This window comes from Xiphophorus maculatus, chromosome 22, assembly GCF_002775205.1.
Source record: "Xiphophorus maculatus strain JP 163 A chromosome 22, X_maculatus-5.0-male, whole genome shotgun sequence".
Lineage (NCBI taxonomy): Eukaryota > Metazoa > Chordata > Actinopteri > Cyprinodontiformes > Poeciliidae > Xiphophorus > Xiphophorus maculatus.
The window spans coordinates 2,492,037-2,507,837 of record NC_036464.1 but is presented as its reverse complement, the minus strand read 5'-3'; the positions used below and the strand labels follow the sequence as shown (position 1 = coordinate 2,507,837).

General features: G+C 44.3%; 1 protein-coding gene across 1 annotated transcript; it reads right to left on the bottom strand.

Moving 5' to 3' along the window:
• Positions 1-241: 241 nt before the first annotated feature.
• LOC102220615 (forkhead box protein G1-like) lies at positions 242-2,998 on the bottom strand. Its single transcript, XM_023327125.1, has one exon. It carries the CDS (start codon positions 2,203-2,205, stop codon positions 976-978), a length of 1,230 nt encoding a protein of 409 aa, XP_023182893.1. The 5' UTR covers positions 2,206-2,998; the 3' UTR covers positions 242-975.
• Positions 2,999-15,801: the final 12,803 nt, after the last annotated feature.

The following is a 15,801-nucleotide window of genomic DNA, read 5'->3' as shown; positions in this document are numbered from 1 at the left end:
GTGGTAAACTGGAGCCGCCGGTCGGAGCGGGGCCTCCGCTTCAGCTCAGCGGGGCGGAGGAGCGCCATCAGGGGGGAGCCGCTCCGCTCCAAACACTACGAGCGCCGGGCCTTTTTACGCACATGCGCAGAGAGGGGGTTGGGCTCCTACAGGCCTTCACACACACACTTACACACACACCAAACCCTATAAGTCTCTAAAACACGTGGATTTACTTTGCATACTTTAAAATGAAGAGTTCTGTTCCAAAATCTTTAGTATCCGGGTCAAATATTCGGATTTTAAGCAGCAGCAGAGATTAGTTATTATTATTATTATTTTTGTTGTTGTTTTTGTTTTTGTTCTGTTTCACAGAAATAAAAACTTTCAGTTTGGATATTTTCATTCTGGAAGGAAACTCTCCTGTCTGGGGTCAAACCTGAGTGCAGATATGATTTTTAGGCTTATTTTTCCTCTGAAACCCCTGATTGTTTTCACAACTTTAAGGCTTATTATTAATTATTAACTTATTCAAACGCCTTTTCCACCCAAATAAACAGAAAAAGTTGTGATTGTCTCCAAACTTCATAAATAATAATGATCCCAGCCCCCCTACCCACCGTGTTCATTAATACTGATGAGTAAATACACTGAGAATAAAATTTAAATACATTGTACAATAAATACAAAACATAAATAATAAACGACTCAAAGAAAAGTACTGAAAATCTTTGTACAAGATATAAATAGTTTGAAATAATCTTCTAGTGTTTGTTACCTTTGGCAAGTCTAGTTTACAGTTTTACACCCGCGGGTAACAAAAGTTTGTCCCTTTTTTTCCTCTTGAAAATAATCGAAATAAACCAGAATATGGCCAAAAAGTTTCATTAATATACTTCTATAAATCTGCGCATTGTCTGATATTTACCGCGTATTTTCTGCCCTTTACAGACGTCTTTTGTTCCGCTGAGAGTCCGGAGGGGTGAGGCGGGGAGGTCAGTTCAGGAAGGCGTTGGGGGTCACCCGCTTCTGGTGGGACAGAACCCCGGGGAACCCCGCCGACACGCCGGGGGAGAAGGCCGGTAACGAGCTGTTTCTGAGGGAGTCCGACAGCAGCGACTGCGGGGAGCCGCTGGAGCCCAGGCCGCCGAAGCCTGCGGCGCCCTGCGGGAGATGCTGCGGGGGTGGCGGTTGCGGCGGGGGCCCTCCTCCCGGCGGCCCCGGCGCCGCCGCGGCGTGTTGGCTCCCTGAGACAAAGTACCCGGCGGTCTGTCCGGACAGCAGCCCCACCGGCGACGTGCTCATCCCGTAAGTGTTCGTCAAACCCAGCGCCATGGAGCGCCCCAGGTCCCCGTTACTCAGCTGCTCCACGGCGGGCAGGAGAGACCCGTAACCCGCCGCCTGGTTCAGAAAACCGGGCGAGGATCCGTTGTAGTGCGGGTGGTGGTGGTGGTGGTGGTGCAGGGAGAGGAACGGGGAGATCTGCCAGTACAGCGGGTTGTTCGGCCGCTCCAAGCCGAGCGGAGCGAAGCGCAGCCCGCGCTTCATGGCCAGCTTCCCGCGAGAGGTGGCGGAGCGCCGGCGGAGCTTCCCGGTCGTCCCGCCGATGAAGACGTCGTCGCTGCTTGGGTCCAGCATCCAGTAGTTGCCCTTGCCCGGGTCGTCGTAGTGCCGGGGCACCTTGACGAAGCACTTATTGAGGCTGAGGTTGTGCCGGATGGAGTTCTGCCAGCCCTGCTTGTGCTCCCGGTAGTAGGGGAAGTTCTTCATGATGAACTCGTAGATGCCGTTGAGCGTCAGCCGCTTCTCGGGGCTCTGCCGGATGGCCATCATGATCAGCGCGTTGTAGCTGAACGGAGGCTTGTCGTACTTCCCGTTTTTCGCGCTGTTGTTGCTCCCGGTGGAGTTCTGCTCCGGTGTCGGGGTCGGCTTGGAGTCCTCCCCTCCTCCGCCTCCTCCTCCTCCTCCGTCCTCCTCCTCCTCATGCTCCCCCTGCTCCTCCCTGCCCGGCTTCCCCTGCTCCAGTCCCGCGGCGGCGGAGTCCAGCTCCGGGGGGCCCAGCGACTTGTCTGAGTCGGAGCCCGGTGATGGAGACAGAGACCCGGGGAGGCCGACCATCGCGGCGGCCACCGGGTCCGGGCGCTCGCACTTGGAGGGCAGCAGGAGGCTCTTGATGCTGAAGGAGGAGGACCGGTGGACGGTCGGCGGGGTTTTTACGTCCTCCATGCCCGGTGGCAGGAAAGAAAACACAAACAAACAAACAAACAAAAAAAAGCCCAAACAAAAAGCGGGAATAAATAATAATTATAATAAAAAGCGGCTCCTCCAGGCTGGTCCACCTCCGTTATCCTGGAAACCAGAGAGAGACAGAGAGGAGAGAGAAAGGAGGGTCAGGATGAGAGATGCATGGATGGAGGAGTGGAGAGAGAGAAAAGAGAAAGAGAAAGAGGGGGAGGGAAAGAGCGTGGCTTCGATGTGGAGAAATTAGTAATTAAGGAGGTTCCGACATCACGGAGAGGAGGAGCTTCTCCAAAAATCCTCTTTCTGCTCCTTCCTGCCTCGCGCTCACACCGCAGACCTCCACCGAGTCCCGAGCGGCTCCGGGTTCTGATCATCAACCTGCGGCCTCTGATCTGCCCCCTCACCCCGCGGCGCTGTTTACGCACAGGTGTAGCCGCTCCGCGCTCCGTGTGCGTAAAATCCAGATCTGAGCTGTGCGTAAAAGAGCGCCTCGTGTTGGAGCTGCGCGAGATCAGACTTTGTTTTCTCAGCGACGAAAACAGTTTGGGCTCATGTGGGCAAACACGGAGCGCGCGCTCACCGTGCGCCCGCGTGCGCGTTTTACGGACAGGAAGAGGAGGGGGGGGGAGGGGCGAACAGCTGAGCGCGCGCCGCGCTGCCCAATCACCGAGCCGGCGGCGAGCGCGCGCTCACGCACAGAGGTGCGCGCGCGCGCGGACTGGAGGCGGCGGGTTGATGCTGTAACCAGAGCGCCTCCTGTCGGTCAGAGCGAGGAACTGACAGGTAAACAAACCTTTTGTTTTTAATTCTTATTATTAATCAGGAATTATTCGTGTTATTTTTGTTACTAGTTGTATTGTTATTATTCTGGTTGTTTCTTAATCTTAGGATTTTATTTTCTAGTTCTTTAGTTTTTAATTTCCGTTTTTAATTTTTGATTCTACAATTGTTTCATCTTTATTCAAAATCTTTCTTTTAAATTTATGACTTTGAATTACTGGAATTATATGTATTTACATTTTTTATTTTCCTCATTTATTTAATTTAATTATTATGTAATTTGTACATTTAAGTAATTAATTTTCATTCATTTATTTTTCTATTTGTTCTGATTTAGTTTTTCATTTTAATTGCATATTTAGGTGCCTTTTGTTAATTTTATTTAATTATTAATAGTAAATAGACACTATAATTAGAAACTTCAATCTCATGTTTTACTGTTTATCATTTTGTGTGTTTTTGTCCAAACAGGTTTCTGGATATTTCCACCAGTTTAGTGTCTAATAATGTGATTAATAATAGAAGTTATTATTATAACTATTATTATAAAATCTATTTAGGAATTTAAGTTGCTTATTTGTCTCGTTTGTTTGGATAATTTTGTTTTCTGTCCTGTTTGTTTGCAGGGGGACGATAATCTGTGACGCACAGAAACTGATTCCTGCTCCATTCGAAGCTTTTTAATTTACAGTCAATATATGTGAGATATGTTCAACTTTTGAATTTTTGTTTTATGTTAAATAAAAGGAAAAATGTGTCAAATTTTTTAAACCTCCAACAAATGCAAATATTGTTCAAAGTATTTTCTTCTTTCATAAAGAGTAATTTGTAGCTAAATAACAGTTTTTATAAACATTTTAAATTTGATATAAACTGTTTTGTTTAATGTGTTTCTGGATCTGCTGTATTTTATAAATAAACTGCTTGTTTTATTTCCTGTGTCTTTAATTGATATTTGTACAAATAAACTAAAATCTGCTATATAAACAGAGACAAATGAGTTTATTTATTACATATTTAGCATAATTGATTTTTTAATTAAAAATAAATTAATCTAGAAATTAAACTTTTTTCTAAAATATAGTGAAATAAAATGAGTGGATTTATTTTAAGGATTAATTAATAATCCATAATAACAATTAAGAAAACTTTGGCAAAATAAACAATTAAAATAAAATTAGCAAATGAAAATATTATTTTATAGCATTCAACCATTTTTAAAATCCAAACAGAACCGAATCCCCTCTGGTCCTGCAGTTTGTTGTTCTGGTCCAACCGGTGCTGCATTGTGTTCTGATTGGGTCCGAACGCTGGGGAACCCGGACCGGGTCAGGGGTCAGAGGTCAGAGGTCAGGGGTCAGACCTTCCCATCCTCTCATCATCAGCATTAACCTGGTTTTAACGATTCAGCGTCGTTTAAAGCTGAGATGGTTCTGGTCCGGTTTGAGGTTTCGGTCCGGTTCTTCTCCACAGGCTGCAGGTTTCAGAACCTTTGACCCGGCAGGAAACTTTCAGGTGAATAAAACAGATTTTCAGAGAATTTCTGGATTTTCTTGGGTCAGAAATGATCCAATATATTCATACATGGATTCATCATGTTGTTTACCATTTATTGTGATTAATTAAGATAAAAAGTTATTATGACAACAATTCTGAATTATCATTATCACGGTAAATTATAGTTAATAACATTTAACCCTCACCGGTGGCCTGACAGTTAAAACTCCTCAAAACTGTTTTAGTTTTACTATTTTCTTCACAGTTTGATCAATAAAAGCATCAATAAGAATTAATTAATTTGAAAATATGATGAAACGCAGATACTTTGTTCAGCTTAGTGAAATAAATCACACTTCATGTTTCTGGTTCCCTAATGAAGCACATCAACAACAAATATGTTTTCTAAAGATATTCATGCTCATCAGGCTATTATTGCCTAAATGAGATGTAATAAATAGTTTTTATGATAATTCTCCTAAATATGGGGATAAAACTTTAAGCCTGTAGAATCAATAAGTTTCATGTTTCTCATTTTCTTATAAATTTCTCCAAAGTTCTTCCACTCAGATCTTCTCGGACTTCTTGGACTTTCCTCTGGTTCTGAACTTCTTCCAGTCTGAGATCGGGTCTGAAAGCGTCCAGCCGGCCTCCTGCTGAGCCTCCAGACCCGTTAAAATCTGGTGCTGTTCAGTGTGGGCTCTGTGTTTGACCTTTGACCCCTGAATGTCAGCGCTGCGTCAACAGTAAACATTGTGAGCTGCGTTCGACGGCTCCATGCGGCGCTCTACAGCCGACCTGCAGTCAGATGGAGATTCATCCTAGTTCGGTCCCAGTTTGGGACTGGGAACCAGCCAGGCGTCTGTGGAGCTGCAGCCTGAAGGTGGGCCGGGCCGGGCCGGGCCGAACCGTTTTCATGGTGCCGCCTGAAAGTCGCCCACCTTGTTTCTGAGCCCAACAAAGCTCACTTTGGATAAGCGAATAATCCCGGATAAGCTGCAGAAAACAGAAACACAACGAGAAGCGGCGACCCACAACAGAGCAGCTGTTGGTGCAACATGGAGCCGGCTGCGCCTCCAACCAGCAACACCAGTTCAACCATCACCAAACTGCATTCAGCCAATCAGAGGCTGTATCATCAGTTTCCTCTCAGCTCTGATCAGTGGAGTCAAACGTTTAAAGTCAGAACCTGGCAGAAGCAACGGGACGTCTGAGTCTCTGCTGTCAGGCAGACGGGGTCCAAGGCGCGGTCCGGGGGCCATTTGTGGCCCCTGACTTCAAATCAAGAATGATATGAGCTTACAGGTGTTTGATTTAGACTTTCTGTTTTTAATCAGGATAAAATTATTACAAAGTAAAATCTTCTTTCATTAGAAAACCAATCTTTGTCTTTTAACAGCGTTAACGTTTTTCTGGTTCTATCAGAGACTTTTAAAGTTTACTTTACTAAACCCAAATCTGCTTTGAACTCTTTTATTAATCTTGGCTAAATACAACAAGTGTTTTCGAGGAAATACTGACCTCAATCCTGATTTTATTCTTTATTCCAATTGAACCTTAAAGTTTCTTTTGAAAAGACAAACCTTCAAAGTTTCTTATCCCAATAATAATTCATAGATTATAGATTCATTGTTCATAGAACAATCAACCTTTATGTGTTTAAAGTGTTGCATGTTTAGTTTCATATTTAGCTGGTAAAATAATTTTCCCCTCATTTGCTTTTGATTTGACCCATTTTTCCCTCTTTAGTAAAAAGTTTGGAGACCCTGAATTAAACTGTTGGGTTTGGACCAGAACCTTCTATAATGAGTCTAATCTCTAATTTAGAGAAAATTTAAAATTTAACTGCTGAGATTTCTGCAGAACCCAAATAATGGGTCCAAGGGCTCCAAAATAAAAACTCACACTATATTTTAAACCATGTATATAAACACATGGATCCTCGGCTAATGAACCAAAAGCCCCGTCAGGAAATAATAAATAAAAATGAACTGGTGAAAATCTTATGAATCATTTTGAAAAACAAACAAAAGAATCAGAATATACTTTATTATTCCTCAGGGGGAAATTCCTTATTGACAAACTCCTCCGATCCAGAGTGGTAAATATGAGCTAATATATATAATATAATATAATATATATAATATAATATAATATAATATAATATAATATATATAATATAATATAATATAATATATATAATATAATATAATAGTTATTAATCTGAAGGATGTCAGCAGCTGAAACCTGATTTTCTGTTTAACCTGTTGAAGCAGTGAAGTGATTTTCTGTAACTCACTGAGAATATTTATAATGTTTTTATTACTTTTTATTAATTTTATTCTGTAATTAAATGTTCCTTGTTTGTTATTTTCTGTCGTGTTGCTAAAAACACAACAAAGTGAAAAATGTAATAATCTTCCATTAGTTTTTGCGTTGGACCTTTTTTTTGTTCCCGCTCCATCGGACCCTCGCTGGGATTAAAACTGTGTTGCCAAAACAGGAGCAGCTTTCAAGAATTAGATCATCACGAGTCCGCTCCCACAGAACCGGGCCCTGGGCTGACTCCTGGCTCACCGTCAGACATTTCACCGAGACCTGGACCGAGCCAGCAGAACCGCTCCGGCAGAACCGCTCCGGTCACCAAACGTCTGCAGAAACTTTTGTTTTCCTCCAGGAGTCTGAGTCCCATTAAGGCTCTCTGTTGATTCTGACCGGGTTCTGTTGGAGCAGGAACCCAGCAGGTGACGGTTTAAAGCCCCAGTAAACAGAAGCGAGGCTTCGTGCCAGGAAGCAGATTTTCACTCAGGAACGTCACGAGGCAACGAGAACCAATTAATTTGCTTTACCTTAGCTCACCCTGACTGCCTTTGTGCTTTGACCCGGTTCTGAGCGGTCTCATGCAGGAACAGAACCGCGGCTAATTGTCCCCTCCGTGTTTCTATAACCTGAAATGAACCGAATATGATCTGGAGTTTTGCTCTCAGGACGATCAGCTTTCTCAGTCCAGGATGGGAAATGTTCACAAACTTTTTCATTTAGGATGTTTTCCCCCCTGATGGTCCGGTCGACCCGGTTCTACTGGAACCAGAACATCTGCTCCCCCTCCAGCTGCTGTGGCTCTGAGTCAAACCAGCCTGTTCCCCTCCTGGCCTGTGGGGGCGCTGCACCAAGAACCACCGAAGGAAACAACACAAAAACCTCTGAAGTCACTGAGAGCAACTTCCTGTTTCACCAGATGGAAACAAGATGGAGGCGTCAGATTTTTCTCTTTAGTCTTTGGCTGAAGACCAGGAGCCATTTCTGCTGCTAGCGCTAGGCTAGCATGTTTGTTTTATTTGTATTTACCCAGAATACTTTGCGCTGTAGTCCACTTCCTGCTTTTGCGGTGTCCAGTCTGCTTGGTGTTCACATGAATTTGAACCACACCACAGTTCACTTCAACCGAACTGGGACCAGTTTGGAGGACCAGAGTCCGATTAGCATTCACACCTCACCAACCAAACCGGACTTTGACTAGGCAGACTGAACAGGGATGGTGGATTTAAATGAAATGGATTCATTTAATCAGGATCCCTGAAAGGATCAGAGAAATTCAGAGTTTTTTTCAGTTAAAAATGTGACTCACTTTTAATAAAACCATATTTTATAGGAACCGGATATTAAATTATGGAGCTACAATCGATTTTGTGAACGATTTCTGCTCATCCTGTCTGGTTTAGTGGACATGATCCAGTAATGACTCAGTACTGGTGAGACTGGAGCTGCAGAATATCAGTGGGATATTGATGTGTGGAGGTCAGTAACTATCGGCTGATGTTTTCTCAGAGTTGGTAACTTGATGTGTTGCTCCAGTGCAGCAGGTCGACAGTTTCATGCAGCAGGCAGAGAGGAAACAGTTACCAATATTATCTCCATCTACGTTTTCTGACGTGGTTCAGCCGTAACGGAGTCAGTTTTTATTGGGTTTATTGTATTAAAACTGTTTATTGATAATATATTCAGCGGAAGCTAAATGGTTCTTGAATTTGATGAAATTGGTCATAAAGTTCTTGAGTTTTGTGTAAATTGAGGTTTTGGAAACCAGTAAAGTGTTTTAAATGAGGGACGTTACAATCAGGTGGATCAAAGATCAATGACTGATTATTTCTGTTCATTCTGATGTTTACAGATCAATAAAACCTACAGAGTCCAGTCAGCAGGAATAGACCCTGATGTTCTGATCGGGTTCTGAAGCAGCGTAAAGTCGCTCTGCTCTCCGTTCCTTCACCTGAGCGGTTGACGGATCGAGTGTTTTATCACGTTTTGAACCAGGAAATGTGTGTCAGGAACCTGGAGACGTTTTACGGCGGTGATGTGACATGACAGCGAGTCTTCTGCATGACGGACGTCTCCGAGGCCTTCGCCGCGTCTCCGCTTCGACCTCTGTCATCCACGTCTCCGCAGCCGCGCGGTTCGAGACGGGGCCGCCGTCCCGCTCCTCGGGATGCCCTGTTTGACCTTTGAACCCGGCTTCTGGTACCTGCAGCCGTCCGTCAAACAGAGACTGACTTGGCCGGTCTGAAGGACCGTTTCAGGACTTCCTTCCTGTCCGGTTTGGACCGGGTCGGACCGTACGATGCGTCCTCGTCCTCCGTGTTGGCGATACGGTTGCAGGCACAGCCGTCACATCGAGGGACGGCAGACCGCATCAGCCTGAGTCGCCGGCGGCGTCTGGGGTCAGCTGGAGTTTACGGCTATTAATACTCCGGGTGTTGCACTAGAAAACCCCCTGAACACGCTGGATGTTCAGCGCCACATCCCCTGATGGAGGCGAGGCGGCGGCACAAACACGCCGCCATGTTTCCAAACATGTCTGTCACAGATCCAAACATTTACTGGATCCAACCCGGGTTCCCCCCAGCCAGAACCCCCTGCTGGGTTGAGGAGGCTCACACAGTGACCCACATCAGGACAGCGCTGCTCACTTCACAGCTGCTGCCTGCTCAGCCACGACGTAAAGGTTGAATAATTTATGGTGTTTTCAAACATCAAGCATCGTATTAAGGAATAATGTGGGAGGGAATAAAATAAAGTTGAATTCTGGTGTGATGATCAAGCAGAAATGTCCAGTTTGGACGTCTGGATCGTCAGGACTTCCTGTTCAGCATCGTCATCAGACATGCGGCGTCGTTTAGCCTCTCAGATAATCACCGCTAACAGGATCATAAAGATCTATCAGCCAGACCTTCTTCTGCCTCTCAGCAGCAACACAACCAGCAGCAACACAAACAAACCTTTGGAAATGTCAGATTTTGGATTCCTTAAAGGCGCAGTGTCATTTAAAATTAACTTCTTTTAGCTTTTCATCGTGTTCTAAAGTTTTTCCATCATCAAAAACAAACCTGGACTGTTGCTTTTTGAGAAATCACTTCCTCTCCACTCAGCCGTGCAAAGCGCCTGGATGGACTTAGCTCCGCCTTCAATGAGCAGCTCCTCCCCCACTCTGCTCCTTCAGACTAGCCAGCAGCAATTAGCAGCACCTGCTGAGCTCATTACAGGAGCTGCTGCTCAGAGCAACGCTGGTGAAAACATTAAAGGGTTATTAGAGGAGCCATGTTGGGATGACTACCTGGGGGCGGAGCTTCAGAGGGAGCTTCTTAAAGAGACAGAGACTCAATTTCAAGGCATAACATTTCCTTTGATATAACATTTTTATAACAACTGAATTTGATTGTGCTATAAAATGTCGTTTATAAAAACTGCACCATCCCTTTACTGACCGCTGTATTTTCATATCTGAACTGCCCACCTGATGCACATGTTTCATTTTGGTGTAAATGAAATGAGTTTGGTACATTTCATCAGGACGCTCTAGTATTTTAACTGCAGCCGGTGCAGAACTGACCGGAGAATCGGCTGCACCTGAATGCACCGCAGAAGGGCAACTGTTGGAAAACTGCTGCCTGTACAGACAGCTGGTCTGAACCAACGGTCGGCTCTGCTGGCCACCGGGCCGCTGGGTGCGATACGTTATGCACACATACCAGAATTACTCCACGATCCACGTCTTCAGTCCTTAAACTGAAGACGTTCATGCTGGAAAAGCTCCACTGCCTCTGAAATGAAACATTTCATCCACAGTGATGCAGAACAACAGATCTCACTGCCAAAGGAAGGAGCCAGTTATTAGAATCAGGAGATGCTTCGCTGTTCAGATCGGTTTGGTTTGGTTGTTTTTGTCTTTTACTAAAATTAGTTTGATGATGTGAAACATCCAAATGTGACAACAACATAATAAATCTGTACTTTACTTTTGCACATTAAATATGTTAAAGTTACGGAGGACCGAAACGTTCATGTGAGTTTTTAGAAAATTAAAATGTAAATTAGTTGTTTCCATCTGGTTTTTCATCAGCTGCTGACGCAACAAACCAGCATGGAGCACAAATTTACTAAAAATCCTCCGTCCAGCTGGATCCGTCTGGACTTCGGGTCAGGAACAGATCCACCGGTGGCTGGAACCGTTTGCAGCATCAGAACTTATCCTGATAACGTGTCTCCATCTCTGCTTTAGCGCAGTAACTCTTTTCCTTAAATCTAAAAATCGCCTCAAGCTGGAATAAAACCTTTTGTGCAAAATTAAATAATTGATTTGGAGTTTTTCCATTTCCTAATGCAGTTCCTCACGTTACTGTTCTGTGGAGCAGAGTGAAGGGAAACCTCCAGGTTCCCTCCCTGCACATGGCGGATCCACGTGGAGCCAGGCCCTGACCACCAAGGCGTTAACTGGTACCACTGGTTTCCACTTCCAGTTCAGCTGACCAGTTTCACCTTCAAGGTCTTTAAATCTCCACCTTTTCATTCAGACTCTTATTGTCCCATTTGGACGCTGAGAATCCCTGGATGTCAGAACCATTTCAGTATCATGATGTGAATTTTGTCGGGGCTGTTTGGACTTTTCTCCGTCCATCAGACGGGTTGATTGGAGCCGACAGGAACACCTAGAGCGAAAGGTCACTGATCTCACCGACGGTCCTGCAAGTCAATTATCAGCTTGTTTCCCAGTGGAACAAATCTGGTTAGTGGTAACAGGTTCCTCCAGATTATGAACAGATTACATTTTTCTCTGAATTCAGAGCCTCTTAGGGTCAAACAGCCAAAGTGTGCAAACTTTGAATAAATCTACTTAGCTGAGATGAACTGGATCTGAGTCTGGATCGGCTCCTGTCCAAACAAGCCGGCCGCTCTAAAGCACCAAGATGTGATTCTCCAGTTTGTCCTGCAGAAACATGTTGCATTAAATGTTGCATTGAATCTGCGGCCATCAGGCTGACCGCTGGGTTTAAACTGCGATCCAGAGCAAAAATACCAACTTCTGGTCCAGTTCCTGCTGCAGAATTAAGAAAATTTACACAAAATTGTTCAAATATGCACAGAAACATAAAGATAGAACCCTGAATAATCTCTCCAGTTAATCAGCAACAAAAGTTCATTATTTCACTTGTAACTATTAGTTCTTTATGAATATTAATAAATTATTAACTTAAAACAAGCTCCTTTATTTTACTGAAAAGTTACTTGTGAGTTAGTTTAGTCTTATTTGAAGTTACTAATATATCTACACTAGAAACTGGACCAAAAACAAGGTTGTGTTTTTACAGTGTGCTGGAGTTTGTTGTTTCAAACTGGGATGTTTGGTTGGAGCTCTTGAAGCTCCAGTTTCAGATGTTTCAGATGTTTTTTGGTTGGTAACATCCGACCTTTTCTGACTGACGTTTCCTCACTTGTTGAAATAAAAAGTTTGTGCTGGTTGCAGCCGTGTTCCCGCTCCCGCCCGGCTTCCCGCCCTTCCTTCTCCAGCTCTTATGTAAGCTGCTTTCGCTCGCCGCCGTCACACACGTGTTTGGTGATTAGCAGGTGTTTCTGCGATGCTGACTCTGACCATGTCAGAGGATTTGCTCGTGGACCGCCGTTTCTCCCGTTTCTTTTCCTCTCTCTATGCAGTCCGCTTTACGCTGAGCGTAGATTAAATGGGTCAGTTAAGGAAAGTTCATGCAGGGTTCAGACGAAGGTTCAGGCAGAGTTCAGCCGAGCGCCGCAGAGGGAGGAGGAGGAGGAAGAGGAGGAGGAGGAAGGATCAGAGCAGCTCTGCTGGAAAACACCACAGACAGTTAGAAACGTAGTGAAAACACAGCAGATGGAAACAAAGCTATGTTTAGCTTGCAGCATTTTTTGTGTGATTGTAGTTTTAGCATCACTGATGTAACAGGAAGCAGTGGAGTGGAACCAATCTGGTGATGAAAATCTTCCTCTGCCATGCAAACATTTTTATCTGTTTCATTCAACACAAACAGTCAAAGTTTGCAAACTGATTAATTTTCAAGGTTTGTTTTTAGGCAACAAAGTATTTCTGAGGATAACTGCAGTGTTTCAGTTAGTAGACGAGGTAATCATTGTCGGGTTATTGCACAGGACTGAGTTTGGCTTCTGCCATTTATATTTCAGATCATTTTATGATGAATTATGGGTAATAATGCTGTGTTCATGTTGCCTCGGACCTGGAAGGACTTCTGACCCAGTTCAGGCCGTTTCCTGTTGGCACCAACTTCAGTTAAACATGAAATAAACCATTAGAAGACCTAATAGATGGTTCTTTAAAAACCTGAACTGCCCCTTTAAGATCTGTAGAAATAGATAAAAGAGAGAAATCAATAGAATAATAATAATATTTAATAATTAATGTTTCCGTGACTCTGATATTAAAAGAACTTTTTGTGGATTGAGTAATATAAAAAACATGATAATTCATTTCAAACCTTTCAGTTTCTTCAGACAGAGTGAAGATCAGTGACAGAGTGAGACGGATACCAGGCTGTAATTCTCTATCAATTCATTTCTGCTGTTTCCATTTTGTCTCTACTGAAACAATCCAAGTGCTAAAAACCAGCCAGCTGTTTTCTTGCATTAAGTTCATGTTTTTTGGTGTCTAGAAAACGAGCCATTTCAAAAATGAATCATGTGCTTCAAATGCCCACAGGACCAGAGTTTGGACCTTTCAGAACCTTTCAGAACCTTTCAGCAAACTGTTTTTACTTGAGTTTTTGCAAATGAAGAAATGTCTGGAAGGTCCTGCTGAGACGCAGAGTTTAATTTCCGGTTCCTCGGATCCTTGGCGCCAGATGGCAGGTGTGTTTGTTAGTTTGCTTTTATGCAACCAGTTTGGATTATTTCCTTAATGAATTAGTTTTTTCCTTATTACATCTGATCCTTCACCCATTTATTTAAAACCCAATCATTCATTCTAATGCTGAATTCTTTCTGTGACGGAAACTTGATGAAAATTTAACGTAAATTGCAGCTCAGACACAGAATCGTTGATCCAAACTGACACTGAGACGCGTATCGTCGTGCTGTCGGTGAGATTCTGTTCTCAGGAGTCCAAACATGGCGCTGTGTTTGTTTTCCCCATGGCAGATTAAAAACCAACCGTGACCTTAAACTCCAGCTAAACGTTTGTGTGAAAACCCCGGAGCTCCCTCTAAAGCATAGATTGTGGAGCCGGTAAATTATGCATGACCATGAGAACGTTAGCGGCGCCGCTGCCGGGTGGAATGGAGGACGGTCCGGGTCTGACTAATTCATGACGGTACCGCTGCAGCTCCAGGACGGGCGGCCGCAGCCCGGCTCAGCGCCGCTGCTTACTGCAGGATTTAGCTGCAGGGGGTCAGCTGCAGGTCAGAGGTCCGGGTCAGCGACGGGTCGCAGGGATCGTGACATGTTGCACCTCCATAAGAAGATTTGAAGTGACGCCACCACACCGACCCGAGGAGGGAACCGTTTACCTCCTCCTGTCCTGCGGCTGTTCACGACGAATCTCCGCTCAGGTTCAGCATCAGATGGTGCAGCAAGAACTGAGGAGATGAGCAGCAATCACCAGCAGGGGCTGGCAGTCTGCTGCTGGGCTTGTTCTCCACTAATCTGCGGCTTGTTGCCAACATTTCAGTTTTATTCTGATGTTTTATTTGTTCCAGGCCAACAGGCGCCGTGGTAAAAACTTGTAAAATGTTTAATTTGACTGATTTGGTTTCTGCTGTTGGATCAAGATTTTATGTTTTTTTTCTTTTTGTTTCATTTCAATAGTTTCCAGGTTGAATAGCCTGGAAAATGTTCTGCAGCAACAGTTTGTTTGTCTATGACTGAGTTTTATGAAGCATCAGTGGCCAAAGTTCAGTCTTATGATTTCCTGCTCAATGTTTCTGTTACAGGAATGTAAAAAATACATAAAATATACCATCATTCATAAAAAATCACAAAAGCTATAAAAAGCACGGAAACGAACGGCGGCCATTAGTCTAAACTTCCAGCTGAAACTCAGAAAGGAGGAACTTCACTCTGAATCCACACCTTGATCTGTTCTGCAGTTTAACAATCTGAGTTCAAGTTTCAGGATTTTCTCTGAGAATCTTCAGCTCAGATTTGAATGACGTCACAATCTTGATTCTGACTGGAACCTTTTCGTTTCTTCTCCCTATGAAGGAACGTTTTGCTCATGGAGTCGACGGCGTTTCTGTCCGTTTCCTCCCAGAGTTGAAACTCTTGGTTTGAACATTTTCTTGATGCGACCTGTCCTTTTGTTACTGTTTGTTGGAGGCTTAAATTCTGACTATTTGTCTGATGGTGAAGCTGGTTGGGCTTCCCCTACCGTCGCCATAGCAACCAGTGACGGAGGATCTGCTGTTACTCAGCAGCTTCTACATTGTAAAGTTAATCCATCATGGCTCCTAACAGAACCAAACACAGGATGGATCATCTCGAGTTGGTTTTGTTCTAATGTTCTGGATTAGACCAGATTAAGAAGCTTTTACTCCTGATCATGCTGGAGCAGAAGAACGATCTCCCATCTTTCCTGACTCTGATCCCGTCGTAGAAACTTTTATTCAGTTTTTGTCTGTCAGTTATTACGTTTTATAAAATATATTTGAAAACGCGGCTGCACAGTGGCGCAGTTGGTAGCACTGTTGCCTTGCAGCAAGAAGGTCCTGGGTTCGATTCCCGGCCCGGGTCTTTCTGCATGGAGTTTGCATGTTCTCCCTGTGCATGCGTGGGTTCTCTCCGGGTACTCCGGCTTCCTCCCACAGTCCAAAAACATGACTGTTAGATTAATTGGTCTATCTAAATTCTCCCTAGAGATGAGTGTGTGTGTGAATGGTTGTTTGTCCTGTATGTCTTTGTGTTGCCCTGCGACAGACTGGCGACCTGTCCAGGGTGTACCCTGCCTCCCGCCTGGAACGTAGCTGGAGATGGGCACCAGCAACCCTCCCG

Excerpts from the sequence above, each read along its gene's own strand:
- LOC102220615 (XM_023327125.1), bottom strand. The coding sequence starts at position 2,205 with ATGGAGGACGTAAAAACCCCGCCGACCGTCCACCGGTCCTCCTCCTTC.